Below are 23,728 nucleotides of genomic sequence, written 5' to 3'. Positions count from 1 at the left end.
AAGTACAAATGGACAGGAAATTAAGGATTTGCTTAGAAGTTAAAATGACATGGCGACCAATTGTTTGTGTGAACATTTCTGTAGGTGACCTGACTCTCCTATTCTTTCCTATAAATCTCGCTGAGATTTCAGAAAGTGCAGTCATGCAACAATCACCCTCAATTCCCACATGACTGCAATTAGTGTGTAATTGATACATCCGCAATGCTACTTCCCTCTGCATTTGGCATCTTTGTCATCTTAGCAGTTTTCATTTGGAGAAGGTTATTTCATATGCTCTCATGGACCTTTCTGCCCATATCTCTTTTTGTGTAGTTTTAATCTTATGCCCACTTCCTGATTTCCTTAGCAGTTTACATAATACAGTACAAATTCTCTGTCTTGCATAAACAAACTGCCTCCACCTGCCATCTGCCACTCAAGAGGCATTAGTGATGTTTCTGCTGGAGCCCTGGCATTCTCTGTCATCCAGCAGGGATCTCAGCAGTCATGAGGTTAGGGAGAAAGCCACAAGTTTGGGTCCCACATAAATGCCCTTTCCATGGGCTCTGGGATGACCCTCTGTCTCCTTTGGCCCCCAGGCCTAACTCCACCTCTCCACCAGCTGCCATGAGGCAGCAAGTCCCTACAGCAGCTGCGGGTCCTTCCCTGGGAGGTCAAAGCGGCGGGGAAATAGGAACCCCTTAGACGCCTTCTTGGAAGATCTGTCTTGCAGCAAAAGCGGAAGAGGCACTCAGCTGCAAGGGCACCTGCTTGCGTTTTCTGAAGGATCAAGCTTTTTGTTTATCACCCCATCACACTCTCCTAGGGGACTCTGCATTTTGCTATTGGCTGCCTAGCGCTGATTTTAACTCTAGAAATTCTGTTCACCAGTTATCAATGTTTTTCTTTCCCTATCAAAACATGTTCTCTTCTACTAAGCCATCATGTTCTTCCTTCCTGTGTTCTCTATCTTCTCTTCCCTTCTCCCTCTCCTCTATCTCTTCTCTTTTCCCCCTCTTCCTCTTTCTCGGGCACAAAAGTACAACAAATACACTATTTTTCCTTTCTCTCATGGACATAGTATCTTTATTAAGCTTTTTTAGGTTAATAACTGGATTCATTGCTTTGAATTCTGAGGCACTTTTCCCTTGAAAAGCCCCTAGAAGGTAATTTTTTTTAAAAAGTATATTGAACATAGTATTTGAAACTCTAACCAACATAATATTTACAAAAATTTATACTATATTTCCTGAATTTTCAGACATTGCCTTTGATAACTGACATGTCAAGAAAAACCTTGAAGAGTCATCTTCTAATATTTGGCCCTCCTTACATCACCACTCTCACGTATGTCCAACAAATTGTCTACACATGTGAGGTCTACAGATCAACTTAACTCTTCACTCCTCTCACATATACATATACAATCACTGCCTGCTACCCACGCACACCTACTGTATTTCTCTTGAAACCTTTGAGGTAGATGGCAGCTCCTTTAGTCTATTAATCTATACTATATTTATATTTATATAGTTGTATATAAATTGTGTACACACAGTTACATATAAGTATATATGTGTAATTTGTTGGGTTTTTTTTTTTTTAAGAATTGATGCTGATAAAATGTGAGACACAGAGTTTTAAGAATACTGGTACCTAGCCTGCTAAGTTTCACCTATGCTAATATTGGCCTCTCATTCAGAAATGAAATAAGCCATGGAAATTGGTCCTCACTAAAAAGTGAGTTTATGATGAAGGGATTTGGAGAAAGTCATACTCAAACTGAATTCTGCAGCTGATCATTAAATAAAGAAATACCACCGCGATAATACTCTCATTGCTGGGTTGGGAAGTGAAAGCTAGTTGTAAAGTTTACATCTGCTGCTAAGCAGTACAAATTATGTACAAATTATGTACACATGGGCTAAATGAATAATTTTGTAAGTTTGAAAAACCAACTGATTCTGTTAAGAAAAAAGGTATTGATGATACAAAGAATCAATAGCATTAAATGGAAATCTAGAAAATGATAGTCTGCTTTTGTCAAACATTTTACATTTTTCCCATAAATAAGACTATTTATATTGATTCTTAGGTATGGAGGGTAGTGAAGCAGATAGCAGGTAATTAAAAGCATAAATCTCAGGAGCTTGGGAAGGTAATTCTCTGCTTTGCAGGCAGAGCTGACAAAATGATGAACATTTTCTGCTTCAACATGACAGAAATATAGTGTGGTTACTGGGAAAAGGAACATACCGAGCTAAAAGTTTGCTTCAATAGCTGCTGTTTAAGAAAGCTCTTCAAAAAATTTAGTCTGCCTTTTTGAAGCGTATAGTAGTTCCTTATTAAATTTTTTAAAAATTGCCTTAAATTAGCACTATAACATTACCAGAATGTCACAGTCTTTCTCAGAACTACCTTATTTTAAGTGGGTATTTGATAATTTAGGACTAATTTTAAATTCATCCCTGAAAGAAAGTGAAGATCAGGATAAAAGTGAAGTTTTAAAAAAAGTGAGCATTATTACTTATAAAGACTCATCAGATCCTGTATTTAACTAATGGGGAAGTTATGCAACACATAATTCAATCATTTGGGGCTTTTCTTAAAAACATAGATGCCTCACATGACATATTACTTTAGCTATTTATATGTGTTTAATAATATTCAGAGTTAGGATGACCCGCCTAATGTGATGTGAAGAACAGTAAATGTGAAAGCAAAACCCACCCTCCCATATCAGAATATGTTCTCAACAGAAAACCATTAAGCATCTATTGATCAGTACTGCAAGCTTTGGTACATTTCCATTAAATATTGGTTTGCTGATCAAACATTAGTAACACCTTTTTAAAAATATTATGGGTGGTCGTTTTTTCCTGTGTAAAATTCCTGTGTTAGTGACTCTTTTAGACAAAAGTAAAAGATTCCTGAAAGGATTTTCAGGTCATTTTGTTGGTGATTTTTGTCATCTTCCCACTTTGGGGTTGGGGAGGACTGTTGAAGTCTTGTGTACTTTTCCTTTTTGTTTGGTATGGATTTCTCTAGTTAAGACTGGGTGTGGAATCCTTAACAGTAAGATCATGTTTCACTCAATTTTTGTGGTTTGGATTCTTCAGCTAAAAATTTATGCAGCATACAATTAGAAATCAGGTAGAATTTCTAGGCTGAACACCTGTAGGTTTCCTGAATGATTAGTTCCTGGTTTAAAGTTTGTATTCAGGCTGTATTTAGTACATGTTTGGTTTCCCATAACTTATCTTTTATTTTGTATGCTTGAGTGGGCAATTGGCTATAATTTTCACAACCTTTACAGCAAGAAAAAAAGTATTACTTATGTAAGACAAAAACAAAACAAAAAAGCTGGATGCAACAAGAAGTAATCGTGCCTACTCCATTGCTTTCAAGCAAGAGGCTGATTTAATACAGTTAGAACATCTTGCAAAAGAGATAACTTTTAACTACTTTCATCTCTCAAGCAGCTTTTTGAATAAAGTGACAGCATTTGCCCCGGAGGCCAGAGAACTTTAGATATGATAGGTCAGCCTAAAGATCAGTTTTGGTTTTTTTGTGGGGGTGGGAGGGCCTGACTGGCCAAAAGGCACTTTATGAGGCGTGGCTTGTCATGGGGGAGAGGATAGCACATGAAGAAGTATTGCTTTAGCCAATTTCTAAGATTTCAAGCTGGGAAACTTTGTTGGAAAAATAGTGTTGCTGATCAATGTGAGTTCTTCAAGGGGAGTAAAGAAGCTGTCAACTTAGCCAGAGACAGGAAAAGAGTGTCAAAATAGTTCCTGCCTAGAAAGGAAGATTCAGGAAATATAAGACAGGTTCCTTACCCTCATAGACCTGATTATCTAGCTAGGACAAAAAAACAAATACACTTAGAAACATTGCTCAACTGTGTGATGTGAAGAACAGTATTACTGTTATTACTTATATTACCCTACCCTGCTGTAGGGTAATATAAATTTAGGAAAGCAGACGGCACATGGGCTAGAATTATCATGAGCAGAAAGCTAGCATTTGATGGATGCCTGTTCTTCTGCCAAGCTCTATATTAGATACTCTTCACATATATTATCTCTGTATTTGTACAGAGGTTCAAGAAAGAAGTAAAACTGTGAAAGGCTTGAGAGATGGTCAGCATTTGATGGCGAGAGAATTAAAGAACTATTAAGTGCTAGAGCTGAAACAAACAGAGCTTCTTGAGGATGTGGTCTATGGATAGGCTGCAGGGGGTCCATGAACCGCGTAAAATTATGCAAAATTTTGTCTGTCTGCATACCTGAAACCAGGATCACTTAGGAGGATGGCTGAGATGACTGAATCTTCCATTCTCTCAGAGTGAAATGTTCCACAGCTTCCTTTGGCAACATGTTCCAGGATTTAATCATTTTTAGTATTTCATCGTACCTAAATCTTTATTAAAAAAAAAAAAAGAAAGAAAAAAGAAACCTTGTTCTTTTTCCCCCCTCACTTTAATTCTGTCTTCTAGGGCACATGGAAAACAAATGTGGTATTCACTACTCAGGAAACAGATCTGGTGAACAGGAACTCCCAAGAATTCTTCACTCTGTTTAGTTTCTGAGTTTTGGGGGCTGAGAATATGATTCAACTTTTATTAATTTGTATTTCCTTCAAATAGAATTATATTTCAGCTCTTATCAGTGGCATACCTAACATTTCTGATACCAAGAGCAGATCATTTTTAACATCCCCTCTATAGGACAAAGTCATTTTCAGAAATAATTATGAAATTACATGAATAGTAAGAAAAGCCAAGAAAGAAATTCAGAGACTTTATTAAAGTTTTAATATATTACTATACCCCTAATATTACAGTACAAAAAAAGAAAAGATTGATCCTTTTTAATTACATTAATGTACTTTTAAATGAAAAAAATGTAAACCTACATATTATTCTATCACAGTAATGAATAATAACATTAGAGTAACAAATAAGTAAATTTTAATAAAATCAAAATTATATAAAAGATACAATTTATATACCTACTAAATTGTACCACTGATAGTTTCTTCTTCACTCCTTAGTTTTAAAGCACAGAATAACCTAAAAAGAAGCATAAATTTCAATTTCAAAGATATTAGCCAAAGTCAGTAAAATCCATCATGTATAAGCTAAAATTTATATTTACCAAACAAGAATAATACACCTCACAGTTGGCACTGTCTCACCCTTAAAGTTTAAACACAAATAAAAATTCTAATCAGAATTTCTAAAATGAGAGAATTGAAGTATTTCAAGTTCTGTTTTGTCTTTACAGTCACTGTGCTATCATTCTTTATTTCAAATCAACTATTGAAATGCTAGAATATGAGGGGCACCGAGTTTGCAAACTGACTGCATCTGAAACGAACTTAAACGATTCTTAACCATTAGGAACTTACTTTCAAAATGAGTGGTTGTAGCAGAGTCATTGTGAATTGGGAGTTTGATGATATAGCAAGTTCTCTATATTAACTTCCATGTAGTTAATTAAAAGATAAGTAAAAAAGATATGCTAATTTCAAGTTTACATATATATTATTAAAATTCACTGTAATCACAGCAATTGTTTAAAACTTAGACCAACAAATTATTTTTCAGGGAGGAGTATTTTATTTCTAACTTTAGAATTGCCAGCCTGTAATGACAATAAAAAGCAGCCCTATTTTTAGTCAGTTTTATTACTGTTTTTAAATTATCTACACATAGTGCAGCCTCTTGTTTCCTGTACTGAAGTGGACATCTCCTCCATCCCCTTCAGTATACCACAGACGTTTGTTATTCCATTAATAGGAATTCTAGTGCTACTTTAAATACATGTTACATTTAGTATGGAGATAGGTTATGCTGACTTAAACTTGTAATCACCAAATAGTTTCCTTTTTATCCTCAATAATGCCCACTGAATGTTCTCTGAAATGTAGCTTTCATTATCTCTGACCTGTGAGCTTGTGACCTGTGACCTGTGACCTGTGAGGTGACCTGGTTTTTGCTCTGGAAAGAAATAACATTCTATATCATTTGAGAGACACCTATGGAGTCCTTTTATGTGATGATTTATTTGTTCATGTCATGAATTTTGGGCTTTTTCTTATATCATTTGAGAGGAATGGGAAAGAATGGACTCATTAAAGGGGTACTTAGGTTATTTGTTATAGTTTTGTAATTTAAATTGTGTAAGCCAACAAAATGCCCTATATGCGCTTTTAAATTAAAAATACCAACAATCTCTTTTTAAGATTTAATTTGTACATTTACACAGATGGTTATAAAAGGGGATATTCATTAACATCTGTAAATGTTGAGGAAATGATGGATGCCTATATTTGTAAAATGCCAGAATAGAATTACTAAATGTGCAGATGTAGATTAAAAAATACAAAATTTGAATATCTGAAAGACATTCTCTTCAAGCTAGTTTTCTAAAGATCTAGACATTGAATAATTGTCTTTTGCATAAGTTTCCATTTTCATAAATGCAGTAAATTCTTATTAATTTTGATGACATTAATTAGGGATTTGTGATAATTAGGTATGGGCTGAATTGTACTTTCGTTTGGTCCAAATTCTTTCTTCAAAGATAATGCAAATGAGTGTTGCAAAGCAGGTTGAAGCATAGTGATTTAGAATACCAACAGAACCAATTTTTTCAAGCTTACATAAGCACTTGAAGGGCACTGATTAAAATACAAGTGATAATATAATTTAAAATAATTCTTATGTATTTTAACACCTCACCTAAGAATCTATGGTAACTAACAGCATTTCTTCAAAAATGTTCAACTTTTTCAACTTTTTTTTACCATTTCGTTATGCCCTGTACCCAAATTAGTCCACATTGTTGAGGTTTTTCTGAAATTATAATCATTTAGTAATATCTAATACCGTTCTCTTTTTTTTTAAGCAAATGATTTTCTGCGACTTGGTTAGCATTTTCCCAGTAAATCTTTTGAGTCAAGTGTTTTAACTTACATGGTATCTAGGTTTTATATTTCAGGCCAAAGAAGCATTGTTTTGAGGGATGACTTATCCAATTTAGTTATCTGCACTGATCAAATTGACAGAATGCTCCATAAATCACTGATTTTGTGTTCTGACCTGGGGCTATCTTGATAGACAGGTGAGTGACCCACTGTATGTAAGAATTGTTTTTCCAATAACTGAGCAATTGGTCTGTTAGGAATCTGCTCATTCCACACTGAGATAGATCAAGCAGCCAGACCCCAAAAATCATACCAACTGGTGACCCCTGCTTCAGTCCACTGCTTCTCATCATAGGCAGAAGTCAGGCAGGAATTTGCAGGAAGTAGGAGGTACTTATTTGATTATGGTCACTCTTGATACCAAAATCTTCCCTCTCTTGGTCACTTACCATCCTCCAAATACAGGTTTCTAACCAGTATGCACATCTCTAGTCCAGTTCTTGTCACTCGCTCCATTGTTAGCCAGCCTTCAGCCACAATGGCTTTCTTTTATTTTGATAAAGCTGCCAAGCTACTTCTCCCCCCTCCCTTTCGGTCTAGTCTCTACTCCTCCTGCAGGTCTCACGTTTTATGTCTCTTCCTCACAGGAGCTTGTCCAGACTCCCTAGTGTAAACTAGCCCCACTCCCAAGAATACATTTTATAACACCCAATAATTTTCCTCCATGAAATGTATCACAGTTTGTAAAGATACCTTATTTATATAACTATTTAATATATGTTTCTAATACACACACATGCACGCACGCACACACACATGCACAATTGTTGGCTCAAGGACTGAATATGCTTTGTGCATTACTGTCCCCCCGGTGAATACATGGTCCTAAAGAGGATTTTTTTTAAACTTTGATTTATACAACCCAAGGATTGATTGGGAATCACTGAATCCATTCTCTACAATGAAAACTATAACTTATATGACTTTACAGGTCACCTCCCCAGACCTTTTTTCCCCTCCAGATCATCCTGTCTAAGGAAATGAAGACTATCTTTTACCAGAGGGGATAAGGGAGAGAGTCTATTCTGTTTTGGATCTTCCATGGTGAAGGCTGATTGGACCCTGGGCTTGGGACTTGCTTCAATGGTGCAGTGATTAAGAGCCTAATCTTTTAATCTTGGGTTGGAATCCAGGGTCTTCCATTTCTGGCAGTGTGGTATTGGACAGTTACTTAACTTTTCAGAGTCTCTGTAGACTTGGACTAATAATAATACCTGCCTCATATGCTGTTATGAGGATTAAATGAGATGCTGTCTGTAATGTACTTAGTGCATTGTACTTAGTGCCTGGTACACAGCAAACAATAAATGGTAACTCTTTGTCACCATTTTTGTTATTGAATTCAGAGTAGTTTTTGTAACCTGACATTGTGTTTGCAGTCTTTCTGGTTGCTGTGTTCTCGCTATTTTTCTGCATTCCTCATAATTTTCCTTGGAGTAGTAGCTATAAATAAGCCCCTTATTTCCACAGACATGGCTACCACTATGCTTTCTCTGCAACATTATCAAATATTCTTCAAGGACACGAAGACCTCATATTATTTTCCAGTTATTTTATGAGGTTGTTTTGATATTACAAAAAAAAAGTATTTTAGCATTTAAGATGTTGTTATATTTCAGTAAAAAGTATAGTTGTGTGTATGTATTTTTAATTATTTTTCCTTTGGAATTTTCACTTCCCTTGACCTCTGTTTTATTACTCTGTATATCCAGCTTTTCTGATGGCCTCTTTTCTGTATCCTCTGCTGATTTCTCTTCCTCATCTTACCTATTGAATATAGCTGTTTCTCAAGATTCTTTCCTCAAAATGGGTTTTCTCCTCTCTATTCTTAATTCATCAAGAATCTCATCCATCCCCAGGGTTTCATCTATCATCTCATAATGTGGTTCCAAAATAGATGTCTCCAGCCCCAGCCTCTTTTCTCAGCCATCACTTGTGTTTTCAATTGTTTGTTGAACCTCTCCACTGTGTATCTCATGAGCAGCCTAAGTAGATAACCAAACTGAAATCTCATTTTCCTCTGCAAAATTTCCTCACCCCACGACAACTGCATTTTGGTTAATCATTTTACCATTTTCCCTGTTATTTGGGCCTGAAACTTCTAGAGGGAACTACAATTATTTTTTCTTCCTCTACCCTTACTTTAATTCTATTGTCAAGTAATAAAAACTCTTTCTCCATTAATTTATTCATCCATGTAATCAGTATTTATCAAATGTCAAGATGTTTCAGGCAGTGTACTAAGTGCAAGAGGTACAGTGAAGAGCAAAAATCTTACAGGTACAAGCCTTAACGAATATTATTGTCTAGTGGGGGAAGACAAACATTAATCAAGTTATTATAAAATTTAATAATTTTTAAATTGTGAGAAGTGCTATAAAGAAAAGAATCTAAAAAGTTAGGATGTAGCCTAGTCTGGGGGATGATGGAAGGCTTCTTAAGGATATAATGTTTGAGCTGTGTTCTGAAGGATGAATAGGAATTAACTAGGAAAAGAGAAAAGAGATAGTATTATATTTTAGGCATGTGCAAAAGGCTAGCACTGTACTTATACTCCAGCCACACTTTCTTTCAGTTCCTCCAAGAAAAAACAAAGAGCCTGCTACCAAATGAAACTAGGGGTAGGTAGGGAGTAGGACATATAGGTCTTGAATATGATGATTTTAGATTTTAAACCAAGAGCAGTGAAAAGATGTCAAGGATTTTAAGCAGAGGAATGAGGTTTGCATTTTTAAAATATCACTTTGGCCGCCACGTGGAGAAGGGATTGTAAAGGAGCAGGAGGGGCCTTTGGGTGATCGCTAAAGAGCCTGTTGCAGCAGTCCAGGTGAAAGATGATGGCAGTTTGGACCAAGATGGTTGTGGTTGAGATACAAAGAATTGTCTTGATTAGAGAAATATCTAGGAGGTAAAATCTGTAGGACTTAGTGATTGAATGTGAGGGTGGAGGTAGAGTGTGACAATGAGAATGATCCCTAGATTTGGCTCTTACAATAGAGGTAGAGTGGTGCTATTAGCAGAAAGGGAATGCTAGAAGGAAGACTAGGTAATTTTGGCAGCAAAGCAGAGACAAATGATACAAGGAGTTTGGTTTTGAACTTATGTTTAAGGTGCTTTGAGATATCCAAGTGGATATTATGAGTCTGGAGCTCAGGGGAGAGATCTGGACTAGAGAGGTAGAAACCAGGAGATTATCAGTATAGAGGTGGCTGGGAAAGTTGTGTGGGTGAAACTGAACAGAGAGTAGACAGGAAAGTTTGGAGTGAGAAGACAAGAAGGCTTAAAACTGCACCTTGGAAAATGTCAACAATTCAGTGACTGGGCAGGGGAAGATGAGGCTGCACGTGGTTCAGAAATGTAGGTGGGGGAACATCAACCTCGGAAAGAGCCTGCGGAAAAGTGCCTTCCGGAAGAAGCGAGAGATCAGCAGGGTCACGTACCCGTGATTGGTCAAGTAAGATGAGGAATAAAAGATGTTCTTGGTTTTAGGACTTAAGGCATTGGTGTCTTGGTGATGTCTGTTTCAGTGGATTGAGGTGGACCAGATTAGAGAAGAGAAATTGGAGATGTGCATACAATTAATTGACCAGATTAGTCTGTGAAAGGAAGCTGAAAGGGTGAAAAGCTAGGGCTGAATGTAGCTTGAGGGATGGTCTCTTTTGGGTTGGGGAGATCAGGGTTTGTTTAAACACCAATGATAAGGATTTGATTTGGGAAGGGGGAGTTGAGTATAAATGTTAAAAAAGAGAAAGGGTAATAGACACTGGGAAAGGCAAAAAGGAACAGAATATCTAGATAGAGACTTGCTTAATAGGAGGAATAGCTCCTTTTCTATGAAAGCTCTGGCTTTTGGTTTATAGAGCCCCCTGAAATTTGAAATCTGTGTGTTTAAGAACCCCATTACTCTTTGACTTGCTGTGGTAAGAACCTTCTAGTTACTCTACTGTCTTTTTTTTTTTTCCTTTTTGTAGGTCTTAGCTGGATCAGAGTGTGCTAGAACAAAAGCCCTCAATGGCTTCTCATTACCTACCTAATTAAGTATGCTATTGTTAACTGTCTTCCCACTATCTAGTATTTAAGGCCTAAATAATAAGGCACTTGTCTTTCTAATCTTTTCTTCCATTCCTACTCCACACACACCCACATTTCACTCAAACTGGATTATTCACATTTCCCTAAACAAAAATTGGTTTTGCCAAATACTTCTTTCTTATAGTCCTCTCCTTATTGAGAGTGTATATCTCTTGTCTTTGAAATCCTTTCCATTATGGAAGGCCCATCTCAAGGCCCTTTCTTTTCTCAAATTTTCATACAATTTTATTCAGCCCAAGGCAAGGGTGTGTGCACATTTTGTTGCCTGATTCCCAGAAATATGTTTAGGAAAATGTATAACTATAATATATCCATAATGACAAATTAGGGTATGGAAACTAATTAGGATATTTTAGAATGTCTGCTTTAATTCAATTAAAGCACTTTAAAAATCATTTTTAGTTGTAAAAAAGAAGAAAAATAATCATTTGAAGCATCTAATGTCTATTTTTACATCAAGGGTGACAGCACAACTTTGAAAAACAACCTATATATTCATCAATAACATACGGTTGAAATAAATTACGGTTCATTCATGTAATGGAATAAATATACACACCCATTTTAAAATTAGAAAACTTCCTAATTACTCGCTTTAAAAAATATCTAAGATCTATTGCTGAATAGAAAAAGCAAAATACAAAACAACATATGTGGTATGTAGGCATTTGTCTAAAAATGGAAGAAGGGGAAAATACACACATACATATATATTTGCTTGATAGGCATGTAAATTATCTCTGGCAGGATACACAAAAAGTGACGAGAACTAGTTGCGAAGTCTGAGAGGTAGACTTTTCACTATGTACGCTCTTTTGTTTTATACTTTTCAACTGTGTGATTATATTACCTGGATAAAAAATAAATACAATTTAAATTTAAAAGAAACAAAAGTAATAGCTAATTGGACAGAAATGAAATTCTGTAGAAATCATTGTTGATTCAAGTTCAAAAATTGCAGATATTCCAAATATTATAACTACTGGTTATAATAGAATAGAAAATCATCTTTTAAAGCCTTTCTTATCCTTCAGTGGGATTTTATTTTGAACTCTCTTCAGCTCTTGCCTGGATGATTGTAATAGCCTCCTTTTCCACTTTGCCTCGTCCACAACCGCCCCACCATACACACATAGCTTGTTCTCCACACAGTAACCAGAACGATCACTTTATAAACAGAAGTCAAACAAGGTTACTTCTCTGTTCAGAACACTGCTGGGATTTCCCATCTTCTCAGAATAAAAGTCAAAATCCTTAGAATAGCCATTTTCAGTTCCCTGGACCTTAAAGGCTCTTCTCCCAGGTATTTACCTGGTTAACTCCCTCACTTAATTCAGGTCTCAGTGCAAATGCCTCCTCAACAGAAACTTTCCTTAATACCTAAAATGACACCCACCCCATCATTGTCTATCCTCCTTACTTTTCCTTATTTTTTTATAGCACCACCTAACATTCATAAATGTATCGCTTAACACTTACTACCGTAAAATATATATAAATTTGTATTTTATTGTCTGTGTCCCCATACTAGAATGTAAGACCTGCATCCCACAACACTTGGAATGATGCCTGGATCATAATAGGTATTCAATAAATATTTGTTGAATGGAAGAATGAATGGACTCCCAGCATTAAATTCCTATTTTTAGAAGATTTTACTTACTCTATCCTATATATATAATTCAAAAACTTTTCATTGAGTCTATACCGTATAATAGGCGCTTCAGAAGACTTGTAAGACAGAGTTCACATTGATTTTTCATATATGAACAACCTTTGTTGTGACTCTAATTGGTGAATAGAACTTTTAGAACAATATTACTTGGAATCAGAAACTGAAAGACCACTTAGCATTCACTGATTATATTGAAATATTCTGGTATTTATGGGCGAATCAAAATTATGGGCATTTTTATTTTAGTTTTTCCTCCAGCAGACCAATTTTTTATATGTGAGGAAGGTTGACCAGACTAATCTGCAATGGAAACTTCTAGTTTAATCTGGTACTTTAATGTAAAGATAGCCTTAACATGACTCAGGTTAGCTAAGTGACTACTGAAGAGGTACAGTTTTATTATTTTCTCTTACTTATATTTGTATGTTTGAAAGGGTATGGTATTAATCTTCACGTTTACATATTTCACTTAATTTTGAATTATAAAATATCTGCTGGGTTTTAAAAATTTGTTTAGTGCTTTGGGGTAGGAGTTTTACAAAAATCTGTTTTGTAAAAGAGATTTTCAAATGAGTAATGCTAAATAAATAATATATTAAACATATATAAAACATTACTAAAGCCATTCTTCAACTCTTTCAAAGTTACTTTGCCACTTTTGTCTGCAGTAAGGATATTATATATCAAATATAAGGAGACACAATGCAAATTCTAATTTTAGATTTATTTTGTATCATTTATGTAAATTTCTTTAATATGGAAATGGAAGTAAATGTAATACCTTCTAGACTGATTAAAAATTAATGTGTAGAAGCCTGGGAGCCTAATTTAAAAGACCATCAGAAGACTTGAATTAGTTAGCTGTAGAGTCACAGCGTTAATGCAGAGACTTGAATTATATTGCATTACTTATCACTGAGTAACAAAAAATCGCTCTTAGTAAGCATACCATGGCAATCCATTTCCCCACTGAAAGATAGCAGCACTCTCAAACACTTTAGGAACTTGAGATGTAACTGTGAAATCACTATAAACTCTTCTTTATATTTCAAGGTAGTGGAGAATTATTAACTAAAATGTCCCAGTTTAATATAAAATTTGAAATTAATTTGAGAGAGGTGGATAATTTTGAATACTTTTGGGAAAATCATAAAATAAGTGACTCAAGAATATTAAGTAATTATTAACAAAGCCTTAATGTTTTATAATGTATTATAAAAATAAAAGATGATATCCATGTGTTTCATAAAAATTCTTAAGATTTAGAAGTTCTAACACGTTAGGTCCCATATGCATAATTCTTTGAGAAAATTAGATATTTTCATAACTTATAAATGTTCCCATTATTACATATTCAAGATTATGTTAGTGTACAGAACACTAATGTTCCCATTTGAGGGTAATAACTTAGAGAATATGGTTTATCAGTACATTCTGGGTGAAGTTCATGATTTGCTCCCCTTACAATTTGGAAGAGAGGGCATATTTTGCCAGGGTTCATTTAATTCATCTTGCCTCAGTTAAACTCTACTGTACCTACTAGGAGTTTGCACAAAACTTATCATTAAATTGACTCAGATATTGACCCCCAGCCCAGAAGACAAAGTAAATATACCTTTCAAAAGCTGTAATGTAAATGCAATAGAGAAGTAAGCAGTCTTATTTTCTTAGGGTAAGCATCTCAAGATACTTTTTTGCTGAATTCTTAACTAAATTGTGATGATGTTAAAGAAATTATGACATTAAATAAGACTCGTTTTATTATCCATTATCTACATTGAAAAAAAATTCACATAAACCTACTTCTATTAGGTTGATGGGGGAAAAATCTTTTTCAAAATACAGTCTCTATAATTTACAGTATTCATTAATAGAATTTTAAAATTTTAGTATATAGAGTATATACTTTTATATACTTTTTTTATATACTTTTTTTTTGAAAAGTAACTGACCTCTGCTCTTTCCCATCTAACACTGCTTAACACATTGAAATCTAACGTCTCAAAAAAACAGATGCCAATAGTTTTAATGATACACTTTCTGTAATTAAGGGAACAGTTCCAATTACTTTTTAAGATGCAAAAACATTGGGTCCATTGGTAAATAAATACTGAGAACTTTCTCCAGTGACATTACTCTATCTCAGCCACTTGCCAGTTTGGGTTTGGACTGTTCTTTCTATACAAAGTAAACACAGTTTAACATCTTGTTTCAAGATCCTATCCACCTCTCTGAAGTCCAAAATAGAAATAAGGTAAAAAACAGAAATGGGAGCTCAGTGAATTATAGAATTGCTCATTATTGCATTTTTATTTGTAAAGCAATACATTATCTCATTATTTATCTTTTTTATTTGGACCAGTAGGGTCCTGAAAGATGTAGAGGATTTTGGAAAGTGAGGGTCTTTAGTAACAAAGATGGAGATGAATGGAAGAGAAAATTCCAAGATGTCATTTCCTGTCAAAGCTATTCCTCTACCAGTGGGTGGTCAGGTAGCTACTGGAGTGACCTCTGAAAGAAAAACTTAGATACCAATGAATTCCCGTATGGGGGTCAGTATGGTGGTTTGGGCAGCTCTCTAATTCTGGCAATTCTTGGCAAGGGGTTTCTTTGATCACTGCCAGTTTGGGGTGTATAGCAACACTTTTGGGAGGGAATCAGAAAGCAGGCCATTAGTGCTAGACAAATAGGTGTCTGCTGACTAGTCACTGAGGTGTAAAATATTATAAGTCTGTTTGGTTAACCAAGTCTCTCAGAAGTGATACGAGAACCATCGTTGATTGGGCTTGATTGTGTTGCATCGTTCATGGGTTTTCTGGCTCTTGTCCTTTTTTCTTTCATTCCTCAATTAAGGAGATTCCCAAATAATGAAGGCAGGTTAACCGTGTTACTATTTAACAGTGTCTCCGTTTCACTTGAAGATTTGCCCAGGATTTAGAAGCTGTTGACACCTCAGATACAGTACTGAGGACAGCATAGTGCTACTACCAAGAATACCACAGGGTAATTGGAAAGATGTCAAGTGTGAATGAGTGGTGTCTGCCACTGTCTTAATTCCAAATCTTTCCCAAACAGTAGTCAGTAGAGGCTAAGAAGCCTTGTTTTGCTTTTCTCCATGCCCCAGAACTCAAAAGGAAACTGAATCATGGCTCTGGAGAGCTCTTTCCAACTTGGCATCCAGTGAGGTGTCACTCAGCTGGCTCTTTATCCCAAGTGCTAATTGATACTGTTAACTTTCTGCAGTGATGCCAGGAAATAGTAATGAGGAAATGACACTCTGCTTATCTTGTGCTAGGAGGTTTTATTTAGAGAACTATATGTTTATTTAGCCACAGCGCACTAAAGTAACATCTCACTGTTTAGTATACTTGGAAAGATGAATTATTAGGTCTCCTGATATCTTGTAGAAATTGTTACATACCTAAGAAGTGGGCCTTTCTTAGCTTCTCAACAGAAGGATCAGGCCTAATGTACTCTACTGGTATATTTCCTATGAATTAAGAAGGTATTCCCTACTCATAGAAACTTCTGTTAAACTATAATCCTTCACTGAGTCATGAAAAGCAGTGTGCTTTCTTTGTGTGTAATTTTTGTGTAATGTTTTACTTCTAATAAAATTATATTGTTTACTTAGTGTGAGTATGTACATGTCTAACGTGTGGGTATGTAGTTAAATAGGAGTACACACGTAAGCATGTCAGATCCCCATAATGGCTTCTCCACCTACGTGCGTGGCCTTGGATGAGTTGTTTAGCTTCTCGTGCCCAGTTTTCTATCTGTACCTGCCTCACAGGGTACTGTGAAGCTTACATGAGAGAAACATGTACTACATTTCGAGCTGTTCTTGTCAGAGGCTCAGTAATATCAGCCATTATTATTATTTCTTCATGTTATCAATTTTTAAATTTTTATTTGTATATTTTCTTAATTTATATCTACCCAACTATATTTGCTGGATTTAACCATTCTCAGAGGGTGATAAGACTCAAAATAATGTTACACTTTTCTCCTCTCTTGGGATTGGGTTTGTGTTTCAACTTGACAGAGAACAGCATGAGAAGTCCTTTAGCAAACGAACCAAGAGCCATGATAAGTCGATGGTGGTCTAAAACAATATTTACAAGAAGATATTCAGGAAGTTAGGGACTGTGTACAGTCAATACAAGTCTGTTGACCTTGGGTGACTGGGGTTATGTACTAGGAAAATCACGTCTTTAATTGAAATGTAGAATTAAAACCTGGCTCCTTTTGTCCATTGCCACTCCTACCTACCTACCTACCTGCACGCACACATGCACACGCACATACATACCACCTGTATTCTGCTTGTTGAGGAAGATGGATGAAAACATCAGTATAATCGTCTTCAAACACATACAGGTGTATATACGGAAAACTGATGTAAAAAGAAAAGTTATTATTATTTTAGAAATCCTCTAACAGAAATTCATTTTATATGACAGGTTTATCATCCTCTTCACCTTTATAACTACGCTAATATACCATATAATATATGTTTTAGTTTGTTTTTTACATATAATATATGTTTTGGTTTGTTTATATTTTCAGGGTCTATTAAAAATGAAATTGAAGCAAGTATACTTAGATTCTTTTGTTAATATGTTCATTGTACTAGATGCCAAAAAGATAAAATCCTTATTCTTTAGGCAGAGGGGAATTTTCCAAATGTCAGCTTATTGACTAAATGTTTTCTTGTTTTGCTGTAATTTGTTTTTGTCTTTTGAAAATTTTTAATATTCACTTGCCTTGATCGTTTTTCTTTCTTTTGATCTAGTACTGAAGTCACAGTTTCACCTATGCTTTTTGTATAAGTGAATGTAATACTAACTGCTTTGACTTCAGAATCACATCTGAGATCAGAAACAAGCATTGTCCCTACCTCCTTTGTGGCTAATATTGTCTACTCTTAGAACTGGAATCATCAAAATGACACATGAAGCGCTTGTAGATGACTCCAAAATGTAGTGCCATTTCCACTCACTAGCAAGTTGCTTTGTCACATCACTTGCTCTCAGAGCAGAGCCAAGAGGAACGTAGGTGCAGGGAAGACAGATTTGTAGCTGAAGGGAAACTAAACGGAGTGGCTGTGGAAGGACATGCCCGGGTAGGACACTCAAAGCGGCTTGCTGCCAGCCAAACGTTTGGCAAGTAACCCTGATGGGCAGTGGTGGGAGGACACTAATGACAAAGTTCACCTTCGCCCCAATTTTGTCCTGACCCTGTTGTCCACTCGTGTAATGTCTGGTTTTGAAAGACACAGATCCTCTGTGTTGTATAGAAGGTTTCAGTATGCAAAAAACTCTTAGATACCGGTCTACTATTCATTAAATGCCAAAAACATAGTGGAGTGCTGAGCTGTAAACGTCTGTGGTGCCTATGATTGAATGTATTTTTTCCTGCATGATCATCCATTGTGCTGTTTGTAAGTAGCAAAAAAATGAGCCTGATTTGTTCTCCTTTGTAGAGCCAGGCCGAGGCCCACTACAAAGGAAGTAAACATGCCAAGAAGGTCAAAGCACTAGAGGCAACGAAAAATAAACCCAAAATGGTTTCTTCCAAGGACAGCGCAAAGGCTAATCCCAGCTGCTCCATCACTCCAATCACAGGCAACAACTCTGACAAATCAGGTCAATGACACTTTTTGTTCTTTACATTCTTTGTGTTCCTCCTGGTCCTCTGGCCTCACCCCATCCTTCTCCCCCCCCCACTGTTGCATGTTACTCTCCATGATTTGTTTTTATAATATTAATATGTTCCCTTCACAGGAAGGGTTATGTGTTTGCACGGAATCTAAGCATTTGATATGTTACCATTCCATGCTGTTAAATATATACATTTAAGTATATATGTGTGTGTGTAAATATATATATAAGTATATATGCATGAAAATAAGTGGAGGCTTCTTGGTCACATTGTGTTTAGACAAAATCAAGAAATGGATCTAAAAGACTGAGTTTATTATTCCTCTCTATTCATTTTACATTTGGTTTTTGCTATGGACTTTTTCAGTGAAGGAATCCTTAAATTTGTTTATTAACAGACATTTTCATATTTTCTTACCCCCGTAACAGGAGTAGAAGGGCAAAAAGGTAAAGTTTTCTGAGAGAGTGGCATTATTAAATGAATCTGGAAATGTGTTCAATAATAAGAGATTTTGATTCTTTAAGATCTTCATAGAGTTCTCCTCAGAGTTACAAATGAACTCAAAGATTTTAAAGGAACTTTTCACGGTTATGAACTGACTAACAGAAGAACTTTATAAATTGGAAATGGGCTACTAGTGGAAGTGCCTCTTAAGCAGAGTATTTCATAGTTCCAGTGAATCAGCAGGTTTTCTGAGTAGGTTCAAACTGAATGATTCAGGGAGAAGAGAAAAAATTTATTTTTCCAGCAGGTATACCATGAAATTGGGTGTTTAATAGGCTTTCACGCAGTCACATCTGCCCATCAGGACCCAAGATGGGTAAGTCACCCTGTTGTAGTGACTAACTGAGGAACAGTGCCTAGTAAGGGAAACTAAGAGAATAGATCCCTTTTTCTTATGTTTGATTCTCTCTTTAGGGACCTCTCTGTTGTTGGAAACACACAGACACACACTTCTCTTCTTATTCTCTTCTGCTTTCCAAGTCATTGTAGAATTTGAGGAAGAGACTTAAGAACGCTTTCCTGTGGTTGCCCAGGGCCTTCGGAGAAGCGCAAATCCATTCGTAAGAGGAAGATTCAGAAAAGCCTTGTTAGACAAAGAGAGACTATGTAAGAAGCGACCACTATTGATGAGGTCCCATAGATGCTGGTTCCCAAGGCTCTGCAGCCTGGAATGAGTGAGCTGACCCAAATTTGGTGATAAAGCCTTTTGTTCTTCGTGCAATAGAATCACTAAATCATGTTATCTGGTGAACAGATAATAAATACTGAATTATTACATTGCACTTTTCCCCTTCTAAAGAAAAAAGCCTTTTTACGTATATTAGCAAATTAATCTTTAACCCAGATCTATCAGATATTAAGGTCAAATATTATCTCCTGTTTATAAAATAGCAAACCAAGGCGAGGTCCACATTGCGGCCGTTATTTGCTCAAGGTTACCCAGTGTTTGGAAGAACAGGAGCCATCATCTCCTGACTTCCTGCCTAGTTTCATTTTCTGTGGGATATTGTTGCCTCTATGAAATAATACTCTGTCAGGTTTTATTACCTGAATTATGCTCTTTACCGACAGAAGTACTTATAAGCAAAATGATAAAACAGTGGAGGTTAGTGTCACTCCATTCTTGCAGCTTATTTTGTGTCTCGAGCTAATAGCACAGTGGGAAGGTACTGTAAGCATTCCTGCATTGGTATTGCATGTGCTCAATGCTCCTCTTAAGTTATATTATAATATATATTACTATTATTTGCAGATTGGGTTTGCTCTAGACATAGTAGATGAAATTAAAATTAATGAGGGGAAAAAAGTGTTAAAAATGGAAATAGAAAAGGATTAATGAGAGAAGAATCAATGAAAGAACAGAAGATAATTAAAGGGAGAAGGAAAGGTGTAGAAGAAGAGGAAAGGAAGAGAAAAAAGTCAACAATTAGCGAGTAGACCCAAGAAAAGAGCAGTATAGAAATAGAAAATCCAAATAAAGGGGCTGGGTCAAAATCACAACATACCTTAAATCTACAAGATGCCCAATGAGCATGTTAACATAAAGTTCAATGACTCAAGACTTTTATTCTGACTCTCAAATGCTAGTGAATGCTCAAGTGAAAGAGACTTTACAAATAACTCTGTTTGGCTAGCGGGCAATAGAAACACACCAGGGTCAAGTACAGTAGTGGTATAAACAAGGAAAGAGAACTGAGATCTAGAAGAACCCTAGGAGATGAGAGTGGGGAGAGAGGAAAACAAATCTCAACCACAGAGTCCCTTTCCCAGTAGCTATGTGATGGTCTTTAATCCAGCATCCTCTGCTTCCTCTGCCACTTCCCTATCCACCCTGCAAAGTACCTATGGTCTAACAGTATTGACCTCAGTCACCATGTCCCTGTCCAGACTTGGACTAGAAGTAATGCAAACTACCTGTATTTGGGGTTACCTCATTTTTCCATGTTTCCTTACTCAAATCTGTATAAATTATTTGGCAATACATTGGTTAGGTCATTCAAATTACGTTTTTGTTTCTCCATATTTTAAGTATTAATGCTAATGAAATATTTAGTTCATCCTATTATATCTATAAAAGCAATACCAAAGCTGTTGAAAGATGGCACTATTTAAAAACAAAGTGGGTCGTATTTGCTAAATAAATATATGTTTTTTGATCACTTTCAACTGAACGTCAGCTTTTAAGCAAGAATTCACGTGTTTTTTTCTTTCTTCTTTTTTTTTTTCACACGTGTTTTATAGAATTTTCAAGTTAGAAAATTAGAAGTTTTTCCCAGATGGGAAATCTGGTCTAAACAATGTAATACATAACCAGTTGTTAACCACCTATTTCTAAATCCTTAAAAAGCTCCCACAGCTTTGTCAGAGTCATAAAATTTTTTGGTAACTTGTTTTGATTTCCTTTAAAACCCCATTTTAGAAGTTAGGAGACACGAAGACCAGTCCTTCATAAACAGTCTAGGTGGGATGTAGAGGGGAGGGAAGGGGAAGAACTGTGGTACTTAATTAACTGAAGTGTTTTATTTCAGACAACACTGCCTCTAAGGAGTCAGCCAAAAATTAGAGTAATAGTGACAGTGAAAAGTCATGGTTGATTGACAGTTCTTAAGAGACTGAAATTCCCTAGCACTGGTCTTTTTCTTCTGAATGAAGTGTTCCTATCAAGTGGGCTTAAGCAGTATCTATGTGATTCTGAGACAGTTGAGTGAAAAGTAAATATGTTAGTAACTTGATGTCTCAGCTACCAGATTTCAAAATCCAGGCATTCACAACATCCATAGGATTGACTAATTCAATTTCCATTCTCATACTTTAGCATCAGTAGCTTAGCAAGAGTATTGTTCAATGAGGGCAAATCCTGAGGAACAGGAAATAGCCAGATGTTAAGGGAGGGAGCTTCTGGGAGTGCAGCATCCTGGGATTCACTGAACATCAGTCAAGGAAGAGTGTGATTTCAGAGTATCTGACAAGGAGCGTGCGAGCCACAGATGACCTCGCTTTGCTCCTTGAGAGCACAGATTATTTATTCTAAGAAGTGACCTAACAATCTTCCAAGAGCTATTGATAGAAAAGCCTTTTTACCTCCTATTTTAGCAACTGGGACAACCATTTTCTTATGATGCATTTGGAGACATAATTTAGATCATGTTGTAACTGGATCTGTGCAATACAAAGAAATTTGCTATAATGGAGCTATCAGATATAAAAAGTTTAGGGTATCATGGAAAGCTTTCTTTTTTTTTTTCTCTCAAGTCAGTAAACAAAATGAGTTTTAACTACAGTAACAGGAATTTCATTTATTATAAGAAGCTCTGACCACATGATTGAAAAAAAAATAAATATGTTTTATTTCAGACAGGATAGCTGTCCTATTCACTTTTTAGAAGTTGGAGTAGAATTAAACGTAAAATCCAAAGAAATAGCTTTCTGGTCTCCTAGGATCTATCCCAGCTTTTAATGATGCATCAGTGGGAGTTCAAAACTTGTTAGGAAGGAGGAAAAAGGTGCTTTGGGAGAATTGGGATCAAGACACAGCAAGCATTAGGCAGCTTCAGGAAGATGGCTAGAACATATTGGCCAGACACTGTACCTAAATTTCTCCCTAGAGTTCAAGTGTCATAATGCCATATGACACAACACTTCCCTGTGATAATATGCCCCATACATCAAGTTGAATGCTCTTTGTGACAGCACTTAACCACTCATAAGAAGCTCAAAACAAACAAACAAAAAAAAAAACAGAGCCTTTGGAAGACCTTATTTCTTGAAAATAATAAAAGATTTTGATAATCAACCTAACGGTAAAATATTGTGATAGTCGAACTAATCATCCATATGTCTAGTCTTTAGCACAAGATTTTTTAAAATTAATTAGATATCAAGATGGGGAAAATACATTTGTAGCTCAAAGTATCCTATGGATAGCATTGGCATAGCCATTTAGAGCTAAACAGCTTTTAATCAGTTGCTGTCTAAAAAGACGAAAGCAGATGGAATGATTCAAAATGCTATAGATATATTTATAAATGCAATTAAGAGCAAAGATGATGGAACCAGCATGTTCTGCTTAAAATATAACAATAGGAACACCTTGAATTTGTTCAGTTGATAAAATCCAGTCACATAAATGTTTTCGTATGACCCCCTCAACAACCCTGTGACCGGTAAGGCTGATATTAGTATCCTTCTTTCACATATGCACACAACAAACTGTATGTCCATTTATTCATTTAACAAATATGTATTATCTATACTTAGTAGTATAGTACATCTGTAACATTTTCCATTTCAAGCGTGCAACAATGAACAGAAAGACATGTTCTTGCCCTCAAGAGATTCCAAAAGAAAAATAATATATAGTCGCCACCTTCAAGCTGCTCCCAAAACTGTGGTAACAGTGAAGAGCCTGGGTCTTAGAAAGATTACATGGCTTGTGTGAGGCTTTAAATGGCTTGCACACTCATATCCCAGTATAGTCAGAGCAGGAACTCAGGGCTTCTTGTTCCATGAATGTTCCACTGTTCCCCTTACTTCTAAGCTTCTCTGACTCAGAAGAGTAAATTCAAGTACAGTATCCCAATGGGAAAAGTCAGAAACCACTAACCCACTTTTTAAAGAATTAATGAGTAGGACTATATATTACTTTTAAATTGTTTTCTGACTGTTGATATTTTTCAGTAGGAGCTATGGCAGTGACAGGGTCATTGAGGCTTTGTTTTAGTGATAATCCTTAGTTTCTGTGCAGTGTGTTGTCTGCATCATTTAACTGTAAGAGAACAAAGCTTTAGAAGTTACAGATATTTTCAAGGCCAAGTTTGA

The 23,728-nt window shown here is 35.9% G+C and overlaps 1 protein-coding gene across 18 annotated transcripts in view; it reads left to right on the top strand.

The window, feature by feature from the left end:
- The window catches only part of ZNF385B (zinc finger protein 385B), a 317,869-nt gene that overhangs the window by 266,348 nt on the left and 27,793 nt on the right, over positions 1 to 23,728 (top strand). For all 18 annotated transcript variants that reach the window (XR_014265142.1, XM_082466743.1, XM_082466742.1 and 15 more), the window contains one exon: positions 18,228 to 18,390. Coding sequence is in view for 17 of the 18 variants with exons in the window: in XM_082466743.1 (XP_082322869.1) it covers positions 18,228 to 18,390 (163 nt within the window). In the remaining variant the exon portion in view is untranslated. The remainder of the gene's footprint in view (positions 1 to 18,227; positions 18,391 to 23,728) is intronic.

This window comes from Balaenoptera physalus (genome assembly GCF_965194825.1).
Source record: "Balaenoptera physalus genome assembly, chromosome: 6".
Taxonomy (NCBI): Eukaryota; Metazoa; Chordata; class Mammalia; order Artiodactyla; family Balaenopteridae; genus Balaenoptera; species Balaenoptera physalus.
Note: the sequence above shows the minus strand (reverse complement) of the source record. Positions and strands in the feature narration are given on the sequence as shown.